Source organism: Acomys minous, assembly GCF_964271855.1.
Source record: "Acomys minous genome assembly, chromosome: 17".
Lineage (NCBI taxonomy): Eukaryota > Metazoa > Chordata > Mammalia > Rodentia > Muridae > Acomys > Acomys minous.
Genome location: NC_140500.1, coordinates 1233615 through 1260852, shown reverse-complemented (window position 1 = coordinate 1260852; position 27238 = coordinate 1233615). Strand labels below are relative to the sequence as shown.

At 48.0% G+C, this 27238-nt stretch overlaps 1 protein-coding gene across 3 annotated transcripts; it reads right to left on the bottom strand.

Moving 5' to 3' along the window:
• Positions 1-898: 898 nt before the first annotated feature.
• On the bottom strand, positions 899-26136 carry SINHCAF (SIN3-HDAC complex associated factor). Of its 3 annotated transcripts, none has more exons than XM_084764874.1 (6): positions 25871-26136; positions 12110-12256; positions 9554-9653; positions 7836-7962; positions 5420-5570; positions 899-2828 (listed from the first exon to the last, which is right to left on the bottom strand). In XM_084764874.1, the coding sequence occupies exons 2-6, from the start codon at positions 12235-12237 to the stop codon at positions 2669-2671; spliced, it is 666 nt and encodes a 221-aa protein (XP_084621000.1). In that variant the 5' UTR covers positions 12238-12256; positions 25871-26136; the 3' UTR covers positions 899-2668. The 3 variants fall into 3 exon arrangements, with proteins under 3 accessions (XP_084621000.1, XP_084620998.1, XP_084620999.1); XM_084764872.1 differs by lacking the exon at positions 25871-26136 and adding an exon at positions 24349-24434; XM_084764873.1 differs by lacking the exon at positions 25871-26136 and adding an exon at positions 16763-16923.
• Positions 26137-27238: the final 1102 nt, after the last annotated feature.

Here is a 27238-nt window from a genome sequence, read left to right as displayed (position 1 = left end):
ATAGGTGGGGTGGGTGTTGGTCAGTTAGGGAGGTTGTTTGCAGTTTGTCAGTAGCTGGTGTGAATGAAGAAATAAAAGGAAAGAAATTAAATTCAGGTATTTTCCCATTTCCTCTCTCTCCCCTCAATCCTCATTTCTCTCCTACACAGTGTTATTGGGTGAACTGGGCATTGGGGGGGGGGAAGGCACGGGGAGGGGGGATAACAAGAAGCAAAGGCTGGCTACACCTAGGTTTAGCTCTTACACGAACATTCTGACTCTTTACATACCAAGGACAGAACCGAACAGTCTATACAAGTTTTCCAGCTCAAGAAAATAGGAATATATTATTTATTTATTTACTATATATATAGTATTTTGCATGCAGGCCAGAAGAGGGCGCCAGGTCTCATTATAGATGGTTGTGAGCCCCCATGTGGTTGCTGGGAATTGAACTCAGGACCTTAGGAAGAGCAGTCAGTGCTCTTAACCTCTGAGCCATCTCTCCAGCCCAAGAATGTATTATTTCTGAAATCTGAGAAACATATTCTATATAAAAGCTCTCTGATCCTTGGCATGTTAAGGACAGAGGGAAACAATCTAAAGGTTGTTAGTTTTCTCCTAGTTGGCTCTAGAGACCAAACTTTAGGATTGGGAGCATACACCCTTACCTACTTGGCTAAATGCCTTTTTGTTGTTGTTGTTGTTGTTTGTTTGTTTGTTTTGGGGGGGCTTTTTGAGACAGGGTTTCTGTGTGGCCTTGGCTGTCCTGGACTCGCCCAATCTAAACATGTTTTTGAGCCACCACATGCATGCTGGGATTCCAACCTGGGTCCTTCAACTTAACCACTGAGCTATCTCTCCAGGCCCTGAAAAATTCTTACCAGAGACATTTAAAACAAAGCCACAAAACAGCTCATTTTATTTTCTAATAAGACTAAATTTATTCAATACCCTAGAGTAAAAGTTTTGATTATAAGTATCCAACAGTATAAAAAGTACAAAACAGATTTGTAGATTTCTAATATATTAATACAAAGTGCATGACTACATACAGTACGTCCTACAGGCAGAGTGGAGGGGAGAAGACTGTGGTTGAGGTCTAGTAATAAATAAATAAATACAGAAGTAGAGATGATCCATCAAAGTATATTCTACCACCAATACTGCAGCCAAAATGTACAAAAAAAAAAAGTCTCATGTCAAAGTAACGCAGGAGAATGGTAAAGGCTGGACCCTACTACAGCAAGGGCTGTGGAGAACCGACCCACTCCCTGGGCCGTATGTGCATATGGTAGCTTGTCTAGGTAGATTTTTTTTTCTAAAAGGAAGAAACACACAACGTTTAAAAGTACAGGATGCCAAAATGTGGCTCTCCTTTTGAAACACTAACAGACTTTAAAATCCAGTTTTTAAAACAATCGTTGAGAACAGAACAGTAAGGCAGCAGCCACACGCGCCTCCTTGAAGAGGTCTGAAGTGGCTCGGTTGTCTCCCTGACAACTTCAGCGGGGTTCTGCTAAGAAGCCCACGCCTCACGGAGATCTACAGGCAAGGGACCCCATTCAGCCCTCTTGGTGTTCAGAAGCCCAGCGCCAAGTAGCCAGCCAACTCAGCCCCACTCACAACCCTTTTCTGCCAGGCAACCTTAAAACAGCGGGAGGAAAAACAAGAAAACAAAACCCCTAACCCTGGCACGGCTGTGACAAGGCAAAGAGCTACTCTACAGATAAAACCTCCACAAAGGCCAACTGAGGTAATCCAGAGCTAGAACTGAATCCTGTGAGTTTCAGCAACTCCCAGACAGTCGGGTAACACCGTGTTAACCATTTATACAGACTGCAGGCCCTCTAAGAAAACGCGCCCCAAGCAGCATCAATGTGCCTCATGCACCACATGCGTCCTGCTGAGGTGGTCTCTAGGCGCACGTGCGCGTGCTCCCTCCCGTGTGGCGGTGCTTTGGTGCAACCCTAGGACCTTGCCCACGCTACAGGCTTGCCCTCCTCAGGAGGAGCTTCGGTTCTGCTTTACGAGATTCACGTCAAGTCTTTTACGAAATAATCAAGATGAAGGAGGCGACACGGTGCTCACCGTGTTCAGAAGCTGCTTTGTCCTTCAAGCTATGTGCAGGAAGCTCATTCTGTCCTGCTTAATAATCAGTAGTACAGGTCTGCATTGTCAGAACCTTGGCAACACCTCAGCCTTTTTAAACTACCACTAGGGGCAGGTCATCTACTGAGTTATGACAAATTACTGTGAGGGGGAAAACAAGAGTAGCCAGCCATTTAAAAAAATGCCCCAACCACTGCCTCTCCACAGAAAGACCTAACTACATATATGGTTTATCACACAACAAATCCCATCTCTGTCCCCTGAAAGTCCCCTGAATTCATTCATTAGAGGGGATTAAAAAAAAAAGACTTAAAGAGCACTTTACAGCAGCATCCAGCTTTCCTATGAAATACTCAGCATCTTAAATATTATGTACATGTCTCTTCTCGCAGTAAGCTACAGACTGGCTTCAGTTTGTTGGATGGGGGTAAGGAGGGCAACCCATTAAAACTATTCTAGACAATGTCTTTTGGCAGAATAGCAGGTATCCGAGTTAAAAATAGGAGGGTCAGTTTGTTGTTTTGTGGTCTTTTTCAAAGTTTGAATCACTCTTTGTTTCCCTCTACATGAACCTCAGTCACCACTGCTGAGTGGAGATGGGCAGAGGCGCCGGCGCCGGCTCCTCGGGCTTCTGGGCAGTGGCTTTCTTACTGCTGCAGCAAGGCTTGAAGAGGTGCGTGTCGATGAGGACTTCCCCAAAACGGCCCTTATAGATGATGCCACAGCATATTTTCTGTCTGAAAGAAAAAGGTGTGGAGAACAAGACATATTACAAGCTCGCACTTTCTCAAGTAGGTTCCCTCCTACCATGGAGCATCCAGCTCAAGTGTCAGGCTTGGCTGTAAGCCACCTTTATCTGCTCGGAATTTTCCCAGCCCTCTAGTTTCCATTCTATTCCCTTGGAACACTTTTTGGTTAGGAGTTTTTTGTTTTGTTTTGTTTTTTTGAGACAGGGTTTCTCTCTGTAGCCTTGGCTGCCCTGGACTCACTTTGTACACCAGGCTGGCCTCGAACTCACAAGGATCACCTGCCTCTACCTCCCAAGTGCTGGGATTAAAGGCGTGCACCACCACTGCCTGGCAGGAGTTTTGTTTTGCTTTTTAAAACATATCCCATTCCTTTCTGACAATCTCTACTACCTGTTACCTTTTGGTCCCCTTTATTTCTATGCTTATTTTTAGGATTCCCATACTTCATAAATCCTCATCAGATTATCCATAAAAATAACCTATTCCTGTCACTATCCACACGTCTTAACGTGGTGCTGTGCGTGTGCAAGCGTGTGTAGGGAAACTGCAGCACAAGGCTGGGTGTCTTCTTCAGTTGATCCCCACCTGGTTTCTTGAGGCAGCACCCCACCTAGATGGAGCTCAGCAGTTTGGCTAGACCAGCTCACCATCAAAGGCTGCAGTCCTGTCTCTACCTTCACTGCTGAGGTCAAGGAGCAACCTCAAGCTCAGCTAAGTTCCTATTTATATTAAACTTTCATTTCCATTTATAGGGGGGTTTGTCTATATTACATTGCTTTGCGGGATGTTATCTCCCTGTCTCTTTAGTTTTTAAACTTTATCTTATATAAAGCATACTTTACCCCTTGCTAGAGCGTAAGTGGTTTTTGATCAGCCAGCTTCAAGTATTTTAACCGAAACTACCATCACTGGGACCACTAATTTGCATTCTATTATTTCTTCGTTCTGGGCAAAGCTAGGCATGGACTGAACCTAGGTCCTTATACGTACTAATTGGGGAACCTATCTATATGCCCAGCCCTACGCTATGTATTACTCTAGTTTTTCTGGTCCCCTCTCCCTGTCTTGCCACCCTTTCCTTTTTCAAATTCTAGTTACTCAGTACATTTTATTTAGTCACCAAAACATTTTAAATCCACTATCATCAGCTGGGCTCGATGGTGCACGCCTGTAATCACAGCACTCTGTGAAGCAGAGGCAGGCAGTCTATAAAGTGAGTCCAGGACAGCCAGGGCTACAGAGAAACTCAAAACAACAAAAATCCACTATCTTAAATATTTCAGACAAGTAGTTAGCCTTCTCCTCTCTCTGTGTGTGTCTGTCTGTAAAGGTGCTCACGGAGGCCTAAAGATATCAAGTTACCTAGAGCTGTAGTTATAGCCAGGTGCAAGTGGCCAGACAAGGGAGCTGGGAGCTACACTCAGGTTGTCTCCAAGAGCACTAACTGCTCTTAACTAGAATGTGCTCTCAAATACCAGGCAAGCTCACTAGCTTGTCTTCATTTTAAACTCCCACAATTACTTTTTGGGAGGGTGAGGTGGGGGTGTGTTTCAAGTCTGGGCTGTCCTGAGTAGCCCTAGATGTCCTGAACTCACTCCACAGACCAAGCTGGCCAGGAACTCACAGAGATCTGCCTATCTGTGCCTCCCAAGTGCTGGGATTAAAGGTACATGTACCTGGCTCATGGTGGGTGACATAATTATTAAACTTGTGTTTAAATTTACCTCAATATCTACTATTTCATCCATTCCTCAATCTTAATCTGATACCTTTGTCTTAGAGTCAGCTTGTAGGTTCAGTCAAAATAATTGAATAAATTAATAAAATATATTTTTAATAAATAAAATTGTCAGCTTTTGGTCTTTGGCCACATACATACTTTAAACCTGGCCTGAGTGTTCCCTGTCTCCACGACAGGTTTTTGTTTGGCTGGTTTTTGTGTTTGTTTTTTTTGTTTTGTTTTGTTTTTTTGAGACAGGGTTTCTCTGTGTAGCCCTGGCTGTCCTGGACTCACTTTGTAGACCAGGCTGGCTTCAAACTCACAGAGATACACCTGCCTCTGCCTCCCAAGTGCTGGGATTAAACACATGTGCCACCACCACCTGGCCCCCCATGACAGTTTTAACTGCCAACGTGACATGATCTAAGTGAGGAGGGAAAACTGCCCCTGGACTGAGAAGGAACTGAGCACAAGCACACAGGGGTTCACACATTTCCTCAGCTCCTGACAGTGATGACGATGTGGCTGGTCCCCAAGCTTCTGTTGCTGTGACCTATAACCTGAAACTGTGAGGTAAAATAAACCCCTCTCCCCCCAACTATTTTATCACAGCAAGCAGAAATGAAAATGAAACTAAGACACCCACTGATGACATTTTAAGAGACTTTTAACCACTTCTCCTTTTTTCAGTGAGAACTGTCAGAGCAGCTATGCCTCACTCAATCCACACGGACGTAAGGACCGTGGCTATGCCTCCTCGCATTAATTTCACAGGAAGAGCACGCACAGCCCAGAGTCTGCTCAACTCCCGCTGGTCCAGCTCCTGTTTGTGCCGCTAGCTATTCGCCTGTGCTTTTACCTTTTCCAGTAGGTGAGATCTAAGAAGGAAAAGACTGGAGCTCTGTCAGAGCTGGGAGCCATCTCTGTGTCTGAGCCGTCATCTGACTGGTTACTGTAGCACGGAGACTGGGCTGGAGAGGCACTTGAGGTGGTGCTGTGGGCATCAGAATCTGCATTAAAAACAGAAGACATTCTCAGCCTCACCACGTGCAACTGCTGCCCTACTTCTCTAATTCAGATCTACAACCAGCATCGTTTTGTTCCATGCATTTAAAAGCAAGAAAACAACAAAACAAAACAAAGAGCCAGGGGCAGCCAGAGCTATGTAGAGACCTGATGTCAAAAAAACCAAAACCAAAATAAAATAAAAGCCAGAAAATAAACCTTTTGGTTGATGGATACTATGCTCTATACTATAAATATCACAACCACCATTTTAACTTCCTCTAACCCAGGAAACAGCTTTATTTTTAATTTCATGCGTGTGCATGGATACATACACATGCACCCTTAGAGACCAGAAGTTAACTGATGCTCTGGAGTTGGAGTTAGCAGCATTATGAGCCACCAGATAAGGGTGATTGCGGGGTCCAGCTTTGGTCCTCGACAAGAGCATGCTGAGCTGCTTCCCCAGCCTTACTAAAACACTTTTCTGTCGTGCTTACGAGGGCAGGAAGTGCAGTTCAGTAGTGATGTGCTTTCCTGGCATACATGAGGCGTTGGGTTTGAGCTCAAGCGTATAAGGAAAATAAAAGCTTACAGACCCAAGGATCTCACAAATTCCTCTTAATAAATGCTAAATAACGAAATTAAACATCTAAATGAAGTATCACTTGTCTTTATTAGCATGCTAATTCACGTTAATAAATGGTATTCAGCTTCCTAAAAGCAAAACCAAGCGTATCAATCACACCTTAAAGGAGTAAATCGAGGGGATATTTAAACTTCCCAGTAACACCAGCAGGAAGCTATGTGTGGGAGGCTCGCTTTCCTAAGTGCTGAGGGTTTTTAAAAATAATAATCCCAGCACTCAGGGGGCAGAGCCAGGCGGATCTCTGTGAGTTCAAGGCCAGCCTGGTCTGCAAAGCGAGTCCAGGATAGTCAAGGCTACACAGAGAAACCCTGTCTCCAAAAACAAAAACAAAACAATCTGAAATTTCAGCACGCACCATTTTTTCTTAACATTTAAGAGCTGGGATATCCGTAGACTTTCGAACACTGAGATATATAGTCATTACATAGAGTGAAATACAGACACTGTAAGTCTCCATCGGTTAGGATTAGCCAGGCATGAAGACAGGTGGGCAACAAGCAGAGCCTCAGCCTTCTCTGACTCAGAACCACCAAGACTCCTCGCAACTCCTACTTATCTTTTCTCCTGTAGTTATGACTCAGTAAAGGGATGGAAGGAGACAGCCTGGTCACTCTACCTACTGTGAACAACGACATTCTCACCATGAAATATGGCCGTGTTTAACCCAGCAGCTCTAAGTCAGGCTGAAGCAGGCGCTACCAACTGACAAGAGCTGCATGCCTTTTCAAAGTGTAAACTAAACACACAGCCTTTACCACCAACAGTCCCGGAACCCAGCCTGAAGCCTACATTCACACGCTAACCCAACACACCATGTGTGTTTTTTTTTTCCGAGACAGGGTTTCTCTGTGTAGGCTTGGCTGTCCTGGACTCACTTTGTAGACCAGGCTGGCCTCAAACTCACAGCGATCCGCCTGCCTCTGCCTCCCGAGTGCTGGGATTAAAGGCGTGCGCCACCACACCCAGCTACACCATGTGTGTCTTACACCTCAAAGCCCAGAAGCTACTTCGCTCCATGTGATTTGTGATTTCTAAAGTTACTTTCCAGAAACCAATCTCCTTATGCATAAAACCCAAATAAGTAACCTAGCAGTGCACAGTCTAGAGAACTACAAATGTCAATAAAGATACAAAGTCTTGGTATGACTTGAAAAAGTTGCTATCTCCTTCACGTACTCTCTGTGTGCGAGACAGAGAGAGAGAATTTGCTGGCTTACGTCCATGTATTTTCACCCATGATACGTGAAAGGCAGACTTTACAGAGGCAGGGCCTCTCACCGAAGCCTGTCAGCCACCCTGCCCCTTATCTGGCTCCTGAGTCTGCCCAGCTTGCCGTCGCTGCTGCGTGTGTTTTGGCATACACATTCCCACAGTGCAAGGGCAGAACTCAGAGGACAACTGTGGGAATGGGTCCCTCTCCACTCCGGGATCTTACAAGCCGCTTTAGTTACTTTACGTTATCAGAGTTATATTTCACAGAAATAAGAACATATTATTCACCAAGTCAATAGTGCCTTCCAAAGGCTAAGACTTTAAAACAGGAAGTGCTTAGCAGACAATAAGCAAAAACAGGATTCACAGTACGTAAACGAGCCCCAAGCGCTAAACATCACAAACTCACTGTGGCGTTTAAATTCCTTCTGCAGTTTACTGATCTGGTTGCTTTTCATCCGGTTTCCAGACAGGGTTTTCACTTTCTTTGGTTTCAGTGTTGTCTTTAGACTGGGTCCTGCTCTTGCGTCCACCACCTGGAAGAAAATACTGAATAGCTAGTACTGTTTGGGCCCATGCTTACCTGAGAACCAGTTTTATACAAGAGTGTTGGAGGGTTCATGGGTACCTCTGTCTGTTACATGGCAAAAGAGTCAGCCTGCTATGGCCGTTCTGCATGCTAACTCTACATGCTATTAACCACAGAAGCGCTCGTCTCCAGTGTTTGACACGGCATGGATCTACTTCTTAGGCCTTCAAGGTAAAAATGTTGCCATCACTTGCAAATATCACAATCGTGATTTTCTCAGATAAGCTATTAAAGAAACGCTTATTTACATATTAAGTTAATGGGTCCACAAGAAACCTACTCTAATAATTTAACACTGTCAAAGGACAACACTGTGCTGTGTAAAGAAAAACACCTGCCTACTTATGCCAAATATTATATGCAATATAAATTTCATAAATTTGCCAGAGACAGGTCAAAGTTGTCCTCGCCACCCTAGAAGCCTGAGGCTAGCCAGGGTACACAAGACTGTGTCTTAGCAAAGCAAAGAGCAAAAAGAAGCATCTGAGAAGCCAGCTAACATTATAAAAGAATTTAACAAAACTCTAGACCAGGGCTCTGAGTAGCACAGCTTTAGTCTAGCACGTTCCAATCCCTAGGACCAAAAAATAAATAAAAAGCATCACGGGCCAGAGCAACAGCTCAGGGACTAAAAGCGCCCACTGCTCTTGCAGAAGTGAGCTTGGCTCACAGCACTCACCAAATGCCAGCACCAGGGGTGCAGTGTGGTGCGCACGGACATGTAGACACTCATGCAGGAAAAATAAAACCATGAAAATGAAGTGCTGCTCAAGATCATCTCAGTTAAATTATGAGGGGGCTGCTCCTCAGTCAGATTCGAGCGCCACGCCCAGCAACCACACCAGACAGCTCACAATTGCCCGCGGCTTCAGCTCCCAGGATCCAAGATCCCCAACCCCACACTCACACAGGTGGAAAACACAAGAGACCCACATGACTCTTAAAAAGATCTAAAACTATATATTGTGAAAATTCTAGCTGGGTGTGGTGGCGCACACCTTTAATCCCAGCATTTGGGAGGCAGAGGCAGGTGGATCGCTGTGAGTTTGAGGCCGGCCTGGTCTACAAAGCAAGTCTAGGACAGTCAAGGATACACAGAGAAACCCTGTCTTGTAAAAACCAAAAAATAAAATTCTAGTGTCATGAGTAAGCAACGCCAACAGAGCTCACATATACTGCTGACCTAACCACAGCGTGAACACAGACCAGCATCCATCTAAGCTTTTATTTATAGGCAGTGTCTCATTCAGGCCCACAGTAGCTCTGTGGACAGCTAAGAGCTTTGTAACCTGCGAGTCTACAGCTAGTTAAGTAGTAAACACAAAACTCACTCAAGACTACGTATTCAAGAGTTCAAAGCCACATGTCGTTCTGAAAGGGGGGGGGGGGGAATCCATGTCTAATTCTGGGAATTCCTAGTCTAGGAGATACTACAAGGCTAGTGTTTCTCTTTATTCTTTTGGCCTTTTCTGCCCTGGTGATACAGGTCAGGGGTGGTGATGCTCATGTTGTTTTAACATAGAAAGAGAAGAACTAACATGATTCCAGTTTTTCTTTGATCCGGCTGGCAACTTCTTCCATCGTTTCACAAGCAGCACACAGGCATTGCAGATGTCTCCTGAGCGAGTCTCATGCAACCTGACAAGAAAGCAACATGGCGTCACGCTTTTCTCTCGTACGGATTCGTGTGGATACTTCTCTTGGAGAAAAACACATCCATGTATGGTTCATAAATGCGATTTCTGACTATCGTAACATGACTTATCCCATTGCTTCTCTATGGGACTTCAGATATGGAAATTAATGCTCTAATGAGCAGCCCTGCACCCACCCATGTATGTAGGAGCAGCCCTGCACCCACCCGTGTATGTAGGAGCAGCCCTGCACCCACTGTGTATGTAGGAGCAGCTCTGCACCCACCCATGTATGTAGGAGCAGCCCTGCACCCACCCATGTATGTAATAAGCAGCCCTGCACCCACCCATGTATGTAATAAGCAGCCCTGCACCCACCCATGTATGTAATAAGCAGTCCTGCACCCACTCATGTATGTAATAAGCAGCCCTGCACCCACCCATGTATATAATAAGCAGTCCTGCACCCACTCATGTATGTAATAAGCAGCCCTGCACCCACCCATGTATGTAGGAGCAGCCCTGCACCCACCCGTGTATGTAATAAGCAGTCCTGCACCCACCCATGTATGTAGGAGCAGCCCTGCACCCACCCGTGTATGTAATAAGCAGCCCTGCACCCACCCTTGTATGTAATACGCAGTCCCGCACCCACCCATGTATGTAATAAGCAGTCCTGCACCCACTCAAGTATGTAGGAGCAGCCCTGCACCCACCCGTGTATGTAATAAGCAGCCCCGCACCCACCCTTGTATGTAAGAGCAGCACTAAGTGGAGTCAGAGGTGTTTTAAAAGAAAGTCTTTTATGTGTTTCATTTACTTCGTTGCTGCTTTTAGACAGGGAGGGCTTCACTATACACCGCTGGTTATCTGCAACTCAAATCTATTGACTGGTGTGGTCTCATAGAGATCTGCCTGTCTCTGCCACTGGATGCTGTGATTAAGGCATGCACCACCATTCCTGGCCCCTAAGTGGGGGGAGGTGGTGGAGGGAGGAAACACATATTCAGTTGAAGCCAGGTGAGTGGTGGGAAGGAACAAGGATAAATCTGATCAAAACGTACAGATATGAAATTATCAGTTAAAAAAAAAAACTTCTAAGAGACCCATTCAATCAAATCAATGCATTCCATTTCTTTCTTTCTTTTTTTTAAAACAGCCAAGTGTGGTGCTGCACACCTTTAATCTCAGCACTCAGGAGGCAAGGGCAGGGAGATCTCTGTGAGTTCAAAGCCAGCCTGGTCTACGGAGTTTCAGGACAGCTTGGTTACACAGTGAGAGTGGGCCTTAAAAAAATAAGGGGCTAGAGAGATGGATCAGTGGTTAAGAGCCCTGACTGCTCTTCCAGAGGACCCAGGTTCAATTTCCAGCACCCACTTGGCAGTTCACAATTGTCTAAACTCCAGTTCTAGGACGCCTGACACCCTCACAAAGACGTGCATACACGTAAAAAACGCCATGGTCCGGGCAATGGCTCAGTGGTTAAGGCAACAAACATCAGGAGCACATGTGTTCAAAATCCAGAACTTACAGAGCCAGGTATGGAAGCAGAAACAGGAGAGTCTCTAGGAGCTCACAGGCCAGGCAGCCTGGCAACACTTAGAGTAACTGCCTCTAAGGTAAGGATCAACACTCAAGATTGACCCAACCCCACAGCACATACAAGCACTCTAATGTGCACGTGTGCCAGCCAGTGGTGGCACACGCCTTTAATACCAGCACTCTGGAGAAAGAGTGAATGGAGTTTGAGGCCAGCCTGGTCTACAGAGCAAGTTCCAGGACAGCCAAAGCTACACAGAAAAACTCTGTCTCAAAGCAAACAAACAAACAAAAATGCATATGCAATCAATCAAAATCAATGCCTGTCTCATGCAAATACATGCATACACATGTACACGAAATCTCAATATCTCTCTCTCTCAAGCACTAAGTTTTTTTGTTTTTTGTTTTTTTACCCAGGTAGCTTATAGTTGGAAAGTTAACATGCTCTGTAAAGTTTTTCAGGGCAGAATATTAAGTATATTGTCAGCTAGTTAAAATGTAACTGTATTGTTTACAAAGGCAAAGTTACAAACTCTATTGTTTACAAAGAACAAAAAGTTCCTAACTGTAAGCTGAGTAACCTGTCAGCATTGACTCATGAATCCTTAACAATCGAGATAATAGGAAACTAGTGATTTTAATTATTAGCACAGCCAGGCAGTGGGGGCGCACGCCTTTAATCCCAGCACTTGGGAGGCAGAGGCAGGCGGATCTGTGCGTTTGAGGCCAGCCTGGTCTACAGAGGGAGCTCCAGGGCAGCTAAGGCAACACAGAGAGACCCTGTTTCAAAAAAACCAAAAAGACACACACACACTTATTATTATTTATCATCATCATATTGCTCCGCTGCTTTGCGTGGAAATAGTTGCACACATTTGGCCGCTTCCCCCTCTAAGAAGGGAACATAACTAGCCTTACCCAAAGCAGCTCTGGAAGTCCTTCTCGTAGCGTTTGCTGTCCGTGAACCGCGAGCTGGAGGACTTGGCTCTGCAGATACAGCAGCCCTCTATACTTCGGTACATCTTTGGCTTGTGAAAACCAAACATCTTCTCTTCTGGGCAGTAGCTGTGAAGACAAGGGGCGGAGGGCAATCATGAGAAACCATGTGTCCTCTCCTCTGCTCCACCCCCAGCACAGGGAGAGCCGTAGACCTACTACTCTAGTACACAGAAATACAGGAAAGCGTGTTCCCTAGGAGACATGCACCTCCTCCTTCGCTTCTTCCGGCAAATGCTCTAGGAACGGGACAGCATCATGGGTTAACTACATCACAGTCCTCACAGGACACATGGCTGGCTACCTGCAGCTGCTACCAGCATCCTCCCGCCACTGTGGGCTCCAGGCTCTGCACAGGCCCTTCTCTTCTGCCCTCCTTTCACCGGAAGCTCACTCCAGCTCAAGTGCTGCCCTCCCCCAGCTATTCCCACTGGTCTATGCTCTCTCTATTCTCTACCTCTGGGTGGTCTCCTTTCTCTCACAAAGGGAGAGCCCTGGCTCGCTCATATCTGTAATAAAAACCTTAACCACATCATGAAGTAAGTGGCAGTGTCTGTACTGTGTCTTTTCACATACCCATATGCCAAAAAGAATGTGCCTAAAACTTTAGTCACAACAATCTTGGTACTGAGCGGGGCATGATGCTGTACACTCATTTCTGTGAGTTCCAGGCCAGCCTGGTTTACAAAGAGAGGTCCAGAACAGCCAGATCTCTTACACAGAGAAATCTTGTCTCAAAAACAAAAAAAAACAAAACACACACACAACCAAATCTTGGCGTTTTTGTGCCTTTGCATTAATGCAATTCCCCACTAGGAAAGTGTGGGTGTATTTGCTATGAGCACCCAGGTTGTCCATGTACACCAACCTCAACGCCATGCTATGGTGTGTGTGTGTGTGTGTGTGTGTGTGTGTGTGTGTGTGTGTGTGAATTCTATACAGTCACACTTAGCTGAAAGGAGGACATGAAGGCGACAGAAATCCACGCTTCCATATTCATGCACTGCTGAGTGAAAATGAACTCCTAACACTAAGGAAAACAAAACTATCTTCAAGCTGGAGGCCGGTGACAGCCACCGAGTGTGCGGCATAGGAATGTCACGAGTTCAAGGTCAGCCTAGTCTGCCAAGTGAGATCATTAAAAAACATGGGAACCAACCAGAGGGTATGTATTCCCAACTACCTGCTACCACAAAAGCACCACACAGAGCAAGAAAAGGGAGCACTTACATCCCCAGAACCACCCTTGGGATTTTAGAAATAAAAACACGGGCTTCTTCTGCTATGGCACTAGCTCATCTCTTGCCTGAGTGCTCTTCAGTGGACTGCAGGAGGGCCATGGAGAGGCCCGGAAGTAACCTCTTTCTTTCGAGGGGCGTGTGTTACCACTGTTCGAGATCAAAGAAAGTGCGAAAATACTGAGGTTTAAAAAAAAAACTCCTGCCTACTGAGTGCTGAGCAGGCACTGATACACCCAGCTACACAGGCAACTGTCAATCTGCTGTTCCTCTCTCATGTTTTCTTCGGTGCAGAAGGCAAAGATGGATAAATAAGATCAGTAATGCTCTATATTAAGTCTAAACTAGCAGCTACCTGAAAAAAAAAGTTAAGATAGGAAAACAAAGTAGCTGGATCATTAGAGAGTAAAAGAAAAATAAGAATGCTCTAAATAATAATAACAATAATGACAACAACAACAACAACAAAAATCTAAAGAATGAGACTTTAAAAAAACCAGACTCACAGGAAAACTTGAAGAAAATGCCCTCCCAAGTCACAGCACTTTAGCCACAACAGTATCAAGTGACAGACTGGAGGAAGCGGACAACGTAGTTCCTGAATGTCTGTCTGTTTCTTCTCTAACCGCCCTCGCCATCAAGGTCAAAAGTCCGCAGTTCCTCTTACAATCATCAATAGCACTAGGAAACCTCAGCCTCCTGCAGAGCAAGGAGGCTCCATACCCTTCCCTCACAATCCCCTCCCTCCCCCACAAGACACCACGCCCAAACTCCAGGGCACTCAGACTATCTCTAAGCTGTGAGGCTAGCCTCCAAGGCTACATAAACCAAGAAGCCAGTTTGGTTCATTTACCACCACGGACAAGCTGTGAAGAAATAAATGCTATGGCCGCTGCTCAACAGAGGCTTTTTAACCAACCGTCACTGTCAATCAGTAACTGTCTCGGTGAGGACAGACACGAAAGTAACCCACAGCCCCTGTCAGGACTTTTAGCTCCACCCTTAACATCTCACGTTCCTGTGCCTGGCTTTTGCTTGAACAAGAGCAGAACCGAGGTCCATCCTCCTCTAAACAGTGCTGTGAGAAAGGAAGCAACAGTCAAAGAACACCCAAGCTGTCTTACTGAGCAACTGTTAACTCCACTAAAGCCTACCCTGAGCGCTCCTCAAGCCCTAAGAGGCACCTGGGAGTCTGCAGCAAACACACAGGGGTGTTCCTTCCCAGCCTTGTTTACAGCGGCCCAGCTGAATGCTGGTTTGTACTTAACACTTAACCATTTTGAAGTTTGGAGGGGCCTGAGATTAACTGAAAATATTTTCCTAAAACCTAAGGAGCCACTTATGTCCCAAAGAAAAACATCTACCAAATCCTGGAGTGAAGTCCCAGACACAGCACAGCCCCCAAATCAGAGAAGGGGACCCAGTGGGCTTGGCACGGGTTGATTGTAATTTTGAGATGTCTGGTGGCAGTTCTTTCCTTTTCTGAGTTCCTGTGGAACCTTCTAGCTAGTTCACCTGGTCAGCTGTGTACCTCATCTGCATTGGCAAGCACTCTCACTGCACCACTCATTCTGGCCCAGAGGCAATCACCTGCTTCCTGACTGAGCTGAGCAAACCCCAGTCTCATCCTTAAGTTTGTGTTTGAGGGACAGCAGAAAATTAAACTTAGAAACAAAGTAAAAAAATAAATAAATAAATAAGCCAAGCAGCGTGGTGGCATACGCCTTTAATCCCAGCACTCGGGAGGCCAAGGTAGGCGGATCGCTGTGAGTTCGAGGCCAGCCTGGTCTACAAAGTGAGTCCAGGACAGCCAAGGCTACACAGAGAGACCCTGTCTCAAAAAACAAAAAAAAAAAAAAAAAAAACAAAAAAACAACAAAAAAAAAAGGATTTAAAATACTGATTGAAATGGCAATTTTCTAAAGTTCCAGAGAGTGGTGGTGATGGCCAACTGAGTTATCTAAAACCACAGAACTGTATGCATAACAAGAGTAAATTTTATGACCCCCTCAAATTGCATCTCAAAGTCATAAATGCAAGCAGACCAGAAGCTACAAGCTATGATTTCTCAATTTATTATCCACAATAAATAGTTACTGTGTAATAACGTACCCATTCAACATACACACTTTCCTACAACTTCCTTGTTTAAATATCCTATTAACAGCGATACCAAAGTATGGCTACTTTGTTGCAAAGTGAATAGCTGGTAAAATTATAAGAGATGAGTAGCTTAGACACTCTGCTCAATAAAGAGGATCAAAGGTACTGTTAGAACAACAGTAAGGGCTCAGCTGAAGTGATGGCGCAGCATGTACTCTCACTCTCAGCTCCCACACCGGCCGGCTCATGCCCTCCTGTAACTTCTGCTCCAGGGGACACAATCCTTTCTGGCCTCCACTACACCACCCCAACACACGTACGTGTGTGTGTGTGTGTGTGTGTGTGTGTGTGTGTGTGTGTGTGTGTACACCACTCCTGTAACCCAGCATTCGGAATGCTGAAGTGTGTGTGTACCACTCCTGTAACCCAGCACTCAGAATGCTGAGGCAGACCGACAGCTTTAGCTCAATAATATACACAGGGAGTTCCAGGTGGGAAGCCAGGTGGCAGTGACCAACATCTTTAATCCCAGCACTTGGGAGGCAGAGGCAGACACACCTCTTCGTTGGAGGCCATCCTGGTCTAAAGAGAGTTGCAGGGCAGACAGGGCTTCATGAAGAAACACCATCTCAAAAAGAAAAAAAAGAGAGGCTGGAGCTGGGCCAGCAGTTAAGTGCATTATGTTGCTAGAAGATACAGGTTCACTTCTTAGCACACACATGGTGGCTCACAACCATCTTTAACTCTAATTCCAGGAGCCTAACACCCTCTTGGCCTCTTTGGGCACCGGGAACATATGTGGTACATGATGCATGCAGGGGAAATGCACCTAAAACATAATAAAAAATAAAAACAAAAAGTATCATTTAAGTTCACCTTTATTGGTGTCTCACAATAATAAAAATGAAACAAAGAATCAGGGAAAAGGGAAAGGGCATAGGCACCATGTCTGGTCACAAAGGGGGCAAGAAGGCCCTGAATCGGGCCAAGGCTTTCCAGCAGAAAGAGAGGAGCTAAAACCATCACCTGGAGTTGAACGCGCCCCGCTTCCGGCCACAGGTAAAATGAAGAAAGTCAGCTATTCCTTGCACCTGACCTGGTGACCCTCTTCTATTCACATCTAATATATGGAGCCCCCACCTATAGTCCCCGCCTATAGCCACAACAAAGCGTTATGCTGCAGCCTGTTGTGCACGGATCTGTTAATAACCTAAGTAAAAACAGTGGTACCCACCCTCTGGAGATGCAAACGCGAGGCAGACTTTTGCTCTTTGCTACCTGTTCTTAACCAGGAGCACCACACCCACCGACCGCAGTTAACATCATCACACCTTCATTCGACCTCAAGAACCTGAAAAGGCAGAGTGGCTGAATAAACTCCTTAAAACCAGAACAGATGGAAAGATAAGCCACCTGTTAAGACAGCTGGCTCCACTGCAGGTACTACAAAAATAGACAGGAGGAGGCAGGAGGAGGAGGAGCAGGAGGAGGAGGAACAGGAACAGGAGGAGGAGGAGGAGGAGGAGGAAGAAGAGGAAGAGGAAGAGGAAGAGGAGGAGGCATCGTTGTAAAGTAGCACTAAAGTAGTGTGAGAAGCAGCTACACACAGAACAAAAGGAACCAGAGGAACCGGGAAACAATCCGAAGGCAGCTTTAAAGAATCAAGAGGAAAGATGGGAGCCGGGTGTGGTGGCGCACGCCTTTAATCCCAGCACTAGGGAGGCAGAGGCAGGCGGATCGCTGTGAGTTCGAGGCCAGCCTGGTCTACAAAGTGAGTCCAGGACAGCCAAGGCTACACAGAGAAACCCTGTCTCGAAAAAACCAAAAAAAAAAAAAAAAAAAAAAAAAGAGGAAAGATGGGGAAGCCAACATGAAAAGCCTTGCTGAGCACTCAGTACGGGGATCCCCAAGTTCCTGAAACTGGTAACCCAGGCGTCTGAGTCAACCTCGGGCTATCTTCACAACCTGTGCTCACAGGACTTCGGAACTGCAGCAGCCACTTGGCTGGAGAACTCCCAAACAATGAAGCCTTGAGGGAAAGCAGGGGAGCAAAGGGCACACTACTGTCTCCTCCCCCTCTTCCAAGACACATGCCTACTCCCCTGCATTAGAGGACCAAACATACCCTGTATCCCTGAGAAACCATAAGCTGAGGAGGCGTTTTTAACTGTGGTTGCACTCGGCAGAGTCTAAATCTCACCTCCTAAGAAAAGGGTCCATCCAAGTCTTCTGCTAAGATAGCACAGGTTGACAATTAAGCCACAAACCCAGGCCTGCGGAGGTTTAGATGGTATTTTAAAACCTCTGCACAACATAAACGGAGACATAACTGACCCACCCGATACCAGATGAGGAGCGATGTGGGAAGGGTTGGGGGTCTTCGTACGGTCTTAAGAGGAAAATTACCAGTTACAGAATTACATAGTACGTGGTGAAAACGTATCTGCTGCTTCTCCACATTTAAGAAATTGCAAGCCAGGCGCGGTGGCGCACACCTGTAGTCCCAGCACTCGGGAGGCAGGGGCAGGCGGATCTCTGTGAGTTCGAGGCCAGCTTGGTGTACAAAGCGAGTCCAGGACAGCCAAGGCTACACAGAGAAACCCTGCCTTGAAAAACAAAACAAAAGTAAAGAAATTGCTTTTAGGGAGGCTGGAGAGATGGTCCCGTGCTGCTCTTCCAGAGGAAGGCCTCTTCCACAGCACTTTTGTTCATGGGCACACACCCAAATGCATAAGCACATTTAGACATAATTAAAAACAAATCTTTTTAAAAAAGGGAGGGAGGTGGGGAGCAACTGCCTCCAGTCAAGCTTGGTGGCACAGGCCTTTTACTCCTCACACTCAGGAGGCAAAGGAAGGTGGATCTGAGTTTAAGGCCATGCTAGTCCTGAGTTCCAGACAGCCAGGGCTACACAGCAAAACCCTGCCTCGAAAAACCAAAAGAACAAAAACCAAAAACTTGCTTCTAATTTTACTGGCCCTTCAGCATGATTCAAGGAAATCTCACTCCTTTGCCAAGGATGCTGTAAGACAAGTGTATGAAAACACGGGGCACTTCTCCCCCCTCCCCCTTCTTGAATTTGGTAAGATCTGCACATTACTGAAACAAACTTTTCCACCCCTAGAATATGCCCTGGGTATTCAACGGAGTGTTTTCTGAAATGTAACTGGGGGGGGGGGGGGGGGGAGGAGAAGGAGGGGCGTCAGGACACAGAACAAGGCACAAGCGAGGCCTGTATTCCACTCAGTCGGGATGAGCAGACAAACACGTGACTCAGACTTCAGGAATGTTCCTAATCATTAGGTCACCTTAAAATAGGGCTAAATCCCAACGCTTTGAATATCACACACCAACACCAGGGCCAGCACGGGCCGGAATTCAGCACTGACAGCTGTTTTTGGTGGTAGTAAGGATGGAGCCAGGACTGTGCGCACTAAGCTACACTCCTACCTCAGCTGACAGTTTTGTTTTAATGCCAGCTCCTCTCTCTCCCACTGCCCTCTGAGTATTTCACTTCCCCATTAGTCTGCGCTGGTGCACTCTCAGGAAATTCTCCCACAACCCTGACCTGATCCAATACACAGCCAAGGGACCGCCAAAACTTTCTAAACTTTAAATGCCCCAAACTGATGGTAACACTGCCCCTCCAAACACGTCCACAGTGTCTAGCTTCCCTGGTTATGATCCACAGCCACAGACAAAAATCTTACTTCTCTGTCTCTCCGAGAACTCTCATAAAGATCCTTTGATAGGGCCGGGCGTGGAGGCGCACACCTTTAATCCCAGCATTCGGGAGGCAGAGGCAGGCGGATCGATGTGAGTTTGAGGCCAGCCTGGTCTACAAAGTGAGTCCAGGACAGTCAAGGCTACACAGAGAAACCCTGTCTTGAGAAAAAAAAAAAAAGATCCTTTGATAGTCCGCTATTTTCTTTACTTCTGTTTGTCTTGGAAACCGATCTCTTGTCAGGACTGACTTGGTTAGCTTCCTACACCTCAAACATTAATCATCCTTCCAGGATACCCACCCACTCTGGCTGCAAAGCTCTGAACACCTTGGCAAGGAACTCAAAGCCTTTCAGGATCTATCCCACTGCCTGCCTTCCAGCAGCTCCCACTTATTTTGAGGGTGGGGGAGGGTGGTTTCGAGACAGGGCTTCTCTGTGTAACAGCTCTGGCTGTCCTGGAACTCCCTCTGTAGACCAGGTTGGCCTCGAACTCACAGAGATCCGCCTGCCTCTGCCTCCCAAGTGCTGGGACTAAAGGCGTGCGTCACCACCACCTGGCTTAACAGGTCCCAGTTTTAATAATGGTCCTGCACCCAGCCCTAACTCCGGGCCAAGCCAGACCTGATAACCAGGCACTCGGTACCCAGGCTGGCCCTTCTGTCTGGGTGACCTCCTATCCCTCCCTTCTTCCCTCCCTCAGGGAAGCTTATTCACAAGATGTTCTCATGCTTTTATTCCGTTAAAGTCTGTTTAATTTCTATTGGTGTGTGTGTGTGTGTGTGTGTGTGTGTGTGTGTGTGGTCACCTCTCCAGCCCCTCATCATTTCAATTCTCTGGTTTGTTTTGTTTTTTTAAGACAGGGTTTCTCTGTGTAGCGCTGGCTGCCCTGAAACTCTCACTATAGATCAGGCTGGCCTTGAACTCAGATTCGCTTGCCCTCTGCGTCCCCAGTGCTGGCACTAAGGATGTGCACCGCCAACCAGCTCAATTTTACTGTTGTGAGGCAGGGTCGCCCGTCCAGGAGGCCCTGAACTCACCATATATCTGAAGACGACATCAAACCCTGGATTCCCCCGCCTAAATCTTCCAGGCCTGGGCCACAATGCCCAGCTCTTTCACACTTTTGTTAAAATATCTAAGAAACAAGATTTCACTTACTTACTTACTTATTTACTGCGTTATCTCCTCTGTTCAAGGGTGGCCAGGGCAGTGGTGGTGCACGCCTTTAATCCCAGCACTGGAGAGGCAGAGGCAGGGAGATCTCTGAGTTCCAGGCCAGTCACGACTGCTATACAGAGACCCTGTCTCTTGAGAAACTAAAGAAAAGTTAACCCTGGCAGGACAAGAAGTGTAGAGCACTGCTGCTCTTCCAGAGGACCGAGGTTCAGTTCCTAGCACCTACATGGCCAGTCAGACCATCAATTAACTCCAGTTCTAGAGGATCTGACATCCTCCTCCGGCCTCTGCAGACACAAGGCGTTTACTTGGTACACATACATATATGCAGGCAAAATATTTACACATACAAAATAAGTGGAAAAAAATTAAGTTTTCAAAAGTAATTTTTCCTTAGTATTTAATCTATGGGCTTCTGTAATGTAAGAAAAAAAAATAAATATAGATTTCCAGAAAATGAAAGCCAAATGAATCACTAAGATTAATGGTAAAGAATTTTCATAACACATGGTAGAAAAATATTTCGTTTTCATTTCGAGAGGGAAGCAATTAGGAGAAATGAGCCTCACAATTAGGACTACTGCAATCCAGCGTTAATTAACACTAACCAAATGAAACCGTCAAACCCAATCAAACTTACAACACGCAACTACGAGGGAATTCTTCCAGCTTAGGTTTCAACTTCTGTACCAGAACAAAAATCTATCTGTCATAGCAGCCACCCGTGACCTTTGTACTCCTGGTGCTGGAGGAGAGCCTCTCTCTCTCACCTTGGAAACAAATGCCTTTCTTTCTGGACTAGATTTTTAGATTACTCCTACAATACTAGAATTCTCAGTTGCAGGAACAATTTAAAAGAAAGAAAAGACATTTGGGAACAGAAAGACAATCAAGAATTTCCTACGTAAGTCTGCAAAAATAAATAAATTAAAAAAAAAAAAGTGCAGGGACCCCAGGGCAGCCCCGCGGAGGAATGAGGAACAAAGCGGTGACATTTACTAGGTCTTCACCGGACTTTTTGGTGTAAAATGGTTGAATCAGATCTGGGAAGGCGAACAGAAGCTGAGGGCACTGTCTTCCTAGAACTGGTTTCTGCGGGTGGGGGAGGGGCCCCTCGGCATTCACGGTCTCTCTGGGTAAGGTAACCGATCCAGGCTTCAGCGTTACCTATCCAGCCTCTGTGAGACACAACAGCTGCCTACTGCCCACAGCTCGGTCATTTTCAACTCTGCACAATCGGCATCACTGCCATTATCACAAATGGAAGAAAAAAAAATGGACAAAGTAAAATTGTAGGCATTCTTTTTTGTTTTGAGACAGGGCCTCTCTGTGTAGCCCTGGGTGGCCTCAGGGATAGCAGGGCTGCTGGCCTTTGCCTAAGGCCCAGAATTAAAGGCTTACAGGCGCCACAACATCCGGCCCCCATTCCTAGGCATTCTGAACAACTAAGCTAGTGCTCCAGAAATGTGTTACCTTTCTTCCCACTTAATCGGCCTTATCATCTCCAGAGGGAAAAGGAGGTTTTAAAAAATAATTGTTTTGGGGCACTGGGGAGACAGCTCAAATCCTGAAAAGATTTGTTTTTTAATTATGTGTATGTGTGTCAATTTGGGTACACACAAGTTTGAAAGTGCCCAAAGAGGCCAGGAGAGGGCGACGGATCTCCTGACGCTTGAGTTACAGGTGGCTGCGTTCCACCTGGCACGGATGCTGGGAGCCTTTAGGAAGAGCAGCAGGCAGGCCAAGTCGACAGCCTAGAAGACCTATTTCTAAACAACTGCTATGGGCTCCCCATGGAAAAGTGCTTTATCGTCAAAGCAGCCTTAGGAGCTTAGCTTAAGATCTTCCCACTGAGGCCAGGAGAGAAGGCTCAGTGTTGAGTGCTGCCTTCCACAGGACCAAAGTTCAATTCCCAGCACCCACCTGGCAACTCCCAATTGTCTTTAAGTCCAGATCCAGGGGATCTAGCACCTTCACACAGACACGCATGCAGGCAAAATGACAATGCACATTAAAAACAAGCAAACGTTCAAAAAAAGAAAGTAAGACTCTGCCATTTAAAAGGCTTAGTGTCACACACCTTCAATCCCAGCACTTGAAGGCAGAGAGGCAGGAGGATCTCTGAGTTCAAGGCCAGTCTGTTCTCCAAAGTGAGTTCTGAGACAGCCAGGGCTACACAGAGAACCAGCCTTGCTGGGGAAGGATTATTTTATAGCTGTGGAGGCAGTGCAGTGGTACACCCTGCAGTGCTATACCCTGGAGTTCAAAGCAAGCATAGCACGTTTAGGGCTGGCAAGTGACTCAGCCAATAAACCCTGACCACATGCCTGAATTATCCTTAAATTTTTGTGATGGAAGAGGGGTCTGACTCCCAACTAGTCCTCCTGCCTCACGTACAGATACACACACACACACACACACACACACACACACACACACACACACGTCCTTTAAAATCTCCGGCCACAAAGATAACACAAGACAGCCTTTTTCTCTTAACTCACTCAAGTCTTTCACAAACACCATTTGATCATAAGATGATTATAAGAACAGAATCATACAGTTCTACATGGTATGTGCGCACTTCCCTAGGATGCTGAAGTCCGACAGTAAGTGCGCTTAAAAAAAAAAAAAAGTTTGCAAAGCACCTCAAGTTCTTTTCACATCCCCGGAGCCGCCCAAAGGAAAGCCAAGGTTATAACATCCAAGGTTTTTATTTTTCCGTTTTCTTGACACACGCTGTTTATTCACTTCAAAAGAATGCACCCAGGATGGGTTGCCTCTCAGTATTTGTAGCTCGGTCAACCAAAACCTGAAAGGAATGTGTTTCTCTAATAACAAAACAATAATCGGGGAAGCGGCCTTTGGTTTGTGTGGGGCACCAGGACAAAGCATCCCAGATGCTATTTCCCAGTCCAGGCCACACCTGGATGAAGACAAACTGAAACACAGGAGGAACAGAGAAAGAAGCAACACACGGTGTTGCTGCTGGCTGGATGTCTAGACTGCAGGCAAACCCCAAATACCAAAGAAGCATCCATGTGTCAAACCAGCATAATTTTTGAGCTATGCCTGGAGCCACATACCAAAAAAACTTAGCTTGGAAAAAAGTGTAAGAGGGGTAACTCGAAGGTCAGCCCCAGTTCCCAGGAGTTGTGAAGCCAGCAAGGGCTCCCTAGCAGTGTCTCCTCGTATCCTTTACCTCTGTGAAAGGCCCCTCTCCCTAAATGCAGGCGTTCTCAAGGTCATCTCTGAGATTTATCCCACTACTGCATGCTTTAAGGCCAAAACACATAACATCCTCCAAATCATCTGAATACTTAAAAACAAAAAATAAAACCGATTCCTGAGCTTTCAGTGTTCGCTGTTGCAGCACGATTCAGTAAAAATTGTTTTTCAAGTCTGGCAAACTTCAGTTCAAAAGCAGGTGCTTTCAGCATACTGCTAAAAACAAGTTTCCCATCTCTTACTAAAAGAAGGCAAAAAGTTGCCTGAAACTTCTTTATAGAAAACACGAAGAGGGCGAAGAGCCCTACTTGGAACGGAACTCCTAACGTGGAAGGGGGTACGGGTGCCCGTCTGGCTCCGCAGTCATTCTTCACCTGCAGCAATGAAAGGTGAGAAGAAAATAAAAACTAGGGGCGGGCTGGGGTGCTGGTTACCAGAACAAACTGCACGGGTCTCCACGAGCCGCCCTGCCCAACCTGCCCTGGGCTTTGCCCGTCGCCCCACGTGTAAACACACAAAGGCGCACGGCACGCACCCCTCGTTCCTCAGTCGCCACTTCCCAGAGGGCTCGAGGGCCGGCGCCCCGAAACTTCCCCGCGTGTATCGCTGACCCGGGGGAAGGGTCAGGGAGCGCCACTCCTCGCGGGGGGCACAGCGCTGCAGGGCTCCGGGCCCCACGCGCCACCCTCACCTGCGCTGGAACAACGGCCCGCGCCCCGCCGGCGCCGCCCGGAGGCCGCGCCTCCGCTCCCGGGCCGCTCCGCACGCTCGGCCTGACGTAATTCAAACATGGCAACAGTTCCACTTCAAAGGCGGATGCACGGACCTCCCAGACGCGGCCTCCGGTGCCTCGGAGCTCCCGCCACGCGTGCGCCCCGCCGGGCGCGTCCCGCCGCGCGCAGGTCGCCCGGTGGCCGCAGCCTGATGCGCGCCCACGGACACAGCCTCGCCGCGCCGCCGCCGCCGAAGTTTCCGAGGGGACCGGAGGGACAAAAGCAGCCCTGCGCCCCGCCCGCGCCGCTCGGGCACACGCGGCCCTTTGTTGTCCGGCGACGTCGGGGCGACCCGGGGACCCACGCGAGTCGGGGTGCACTCGGCCGCCGGCCCCTGGGGCCAAACTTTTGCGAGTCCCCCGATCAGAAACGCCTGGAGGTCCCCGCCGCGCGCACGCCGCGAGTTGGCGACTTTTCGCTGTGCTCTGGAAACTGGCAAGACGCCATCACCAGGAAATCACATTGTCCTGCTCCCGACAGCCCCGACGGCGACCGCAGCCCCCGCGGCTCGCTCGGAGCCGGACACACTCGGATGCTGCGCGGTCGCGGCCCTAGGCACGTGGCTTGTCAGGTGAATCACTTGCACAAAAAGAAAAAAAAAAAGGAAAAAAAGAGTTGGGTGCCTCGCGCGGCGGGGCGCGCCGCCGCCCTCGGTCGAACGACGTGGTTCCGCGGGCCACAGCCACCCCTCGCGTGGCAGCCGCACCCACGCTACAGGTGACCCAGGCGGGCAGCGAGCGAACTTCGGGGGTGCTGAGACCACTCGGCACCACCCGGGTGCGCAGACCGCGTGCTGCTGCGCGCTCATTGTCGCAGCCGCGTCCCGGCGGACTTGGCCAACAACGCCACGCCGCGTGCGTGCGTCGCGCAACCCCGGCGCTAGCCCTCGCCGGCTGCCTTTTAGCCCGTGCGCCCTCGCCGGCTCCAGGCAGTGGCAAGTTTAAGTTTCCAAGCTCCGGCTTTGTTGTGCGCCCGCGTGCAAACCGTCGGGAGCGCAACACGCGGGTGCACGCGGCGCCTGGGCCCCTGGCCGGAGTCCACAGGGGCTCCGCGACCCAGACCCTGCTCTCCGGGTCCGTGGGGAACCCTACGACTGAGAAAAGTCATTGTCACCCTCGGCGTGGATGCAACTCCGCCGCTGCTCGTTCGTTTCTACGCTGCACTCACTTTCCCCACACCCTGACTTTCGGTTTACCTCAAATATCCTCCCCAATTAAGAAGCGCATATCCAACACCTCCTTACAAAAGAATCCGGAGTCCGGAGAGCACGAGGACAGCGCTCCCCGCGTTGCCATCTCCAAGACAAAACTTCCTGTGTGTTTGTGTATAGGAAGGACGGAGGAGGCGGGGGAGGCAAAGGGAGGAAAGAAGAAGAAGAAATCACAGAAAGCAGAACCTCGGAGACAGTTCTGCACCAGTGTCCCAACTAGAATCACCCACCTTCCACGCGCAGCAGCGTCCCCACGGTGCACACTGCACCAGGCCGGCCACCCTGCAAGCACTCCCTCCGCCTGCGCCGAGTCCAGAAAGATTGTCTCCTGCAGTTCTTCAGTTGCTACCGCGGACGGAGGTGTAGATTCCGCTTTCCCTCTGCGCACGCGCGGCTCCCGGGACCAAATTCTCTTGAATCGAGCTGATTTGCATACGGGCGCGTGCGCGCGGTGGGGCGGGGCGGGGCACGGGGGACAGGGCAGGGCGTCCGCGCGCGCTCCCGCGGCCTCTATTGTCCTTTTAAGGGGAGAAGCGGCGAGGCGCGGGAAACGCGGCGGCCCGCGGGGGCGGGGCCGGGGGCGGGGCCTGCCTACTACGCAACGTCACGTAAACAAACGCTCCGGGGAGGGAGGCGACGCGGGGGCGTGGCGGGCGCCAAGGTATGGAGAGGTGAGCGGTTCCCCTCAGCCGACCGCACCCCTTAGGACGCCACTGAGCCTGGAAAGTTCTGGAAGCTACTTTTGCAGCGTTCCCGAGCCTGTGCGCAGAGTCGGCTTGAGGTGGCGGAGAAGGTTGCCCTTGGAAGCTCCCGCTGAGTTTATGCTGTTCCTCGCCTTTCCTAAGTTCTGTTTGTAGGTGTCGAGCTTTGCATTCACATCTTTAAAGGTCTAGCTGGTGAGACTGCTCAGAGAGAGAGCCGACTTCTGCAGATTCACCTCCACACACCACGTAACGCGTGCGCGCGCTTACACACACACACACACACACACACACACACACACACACACACACACGAAATGAAATTTCAGTTCTCCAGCAGAGGTTTCGTTCTTGGAGTTTTAATGAGTCGTTTAATAAAGTCCCACTTTGACATTGCCCATTCGCTAATTCCCACGTACCCTTCTTGAACATGACCTAACCCATAACTGGGTTGTTTTGCTTTGCTCACTTAGACTGAAGTTCTCAAGCCTCTGCGAATTTCATGATGGTAATTGCCGTGGGAACGGTGCCACTTTCTGAAAACACAGAAATCCTCCAGCCATGAAAAGCTCCTCTGCCCAGAAAAGACACTTGGGAAGGGAGAAAGTGGAAGCAAAATACACACTGTTCCTTGTGGAATGTAAGGTAACCTAACATCTAAATGTTCCTAAAGAAAATTAAAACGGGAGACGATTCTAGGAGAAAAGAAATAATCTAGAGAAAGCAAAGAAAAGGGGGTGGGGGAGGTTCCAGAGAATGGAATGGGAGGAAAAAAGGGGAATGGCCTTGAAGTAACTTTTCAGATGAAAACTTAGGGAATGGGAGAACGGGGGTGACGCTCCTTTAGCCCAGCACCCCGTAACATGACGTAACCGCAGTGGTGCTGAGGATGGGGAA

Bases quoted from the DNA above. Each gene is read 5' to 3' on its own strand.
- SINHCAF (XM_084764874.1), bottom strand. From the start codon at position 12,237: ATGTTTGGTTTTCACAAGCCAAAGATGTACCGAAGTATAGAGGGCTGC. The intron at 9,654-12,109 runs GTAAGGCTAGTT...CTTTCTTGTCAG, and splicing joins GACTTCCAGAGCTGCTTTGG to GTTGCATGAGACTCGCTCAG. The intron at 2,829-5,419 runs GTAAAAGCACAG...TTTTTCTTTCAG, and splicing joins GATCTCACCTACTGGAAAAG to ACAGAAAATATGCTGTGGCA.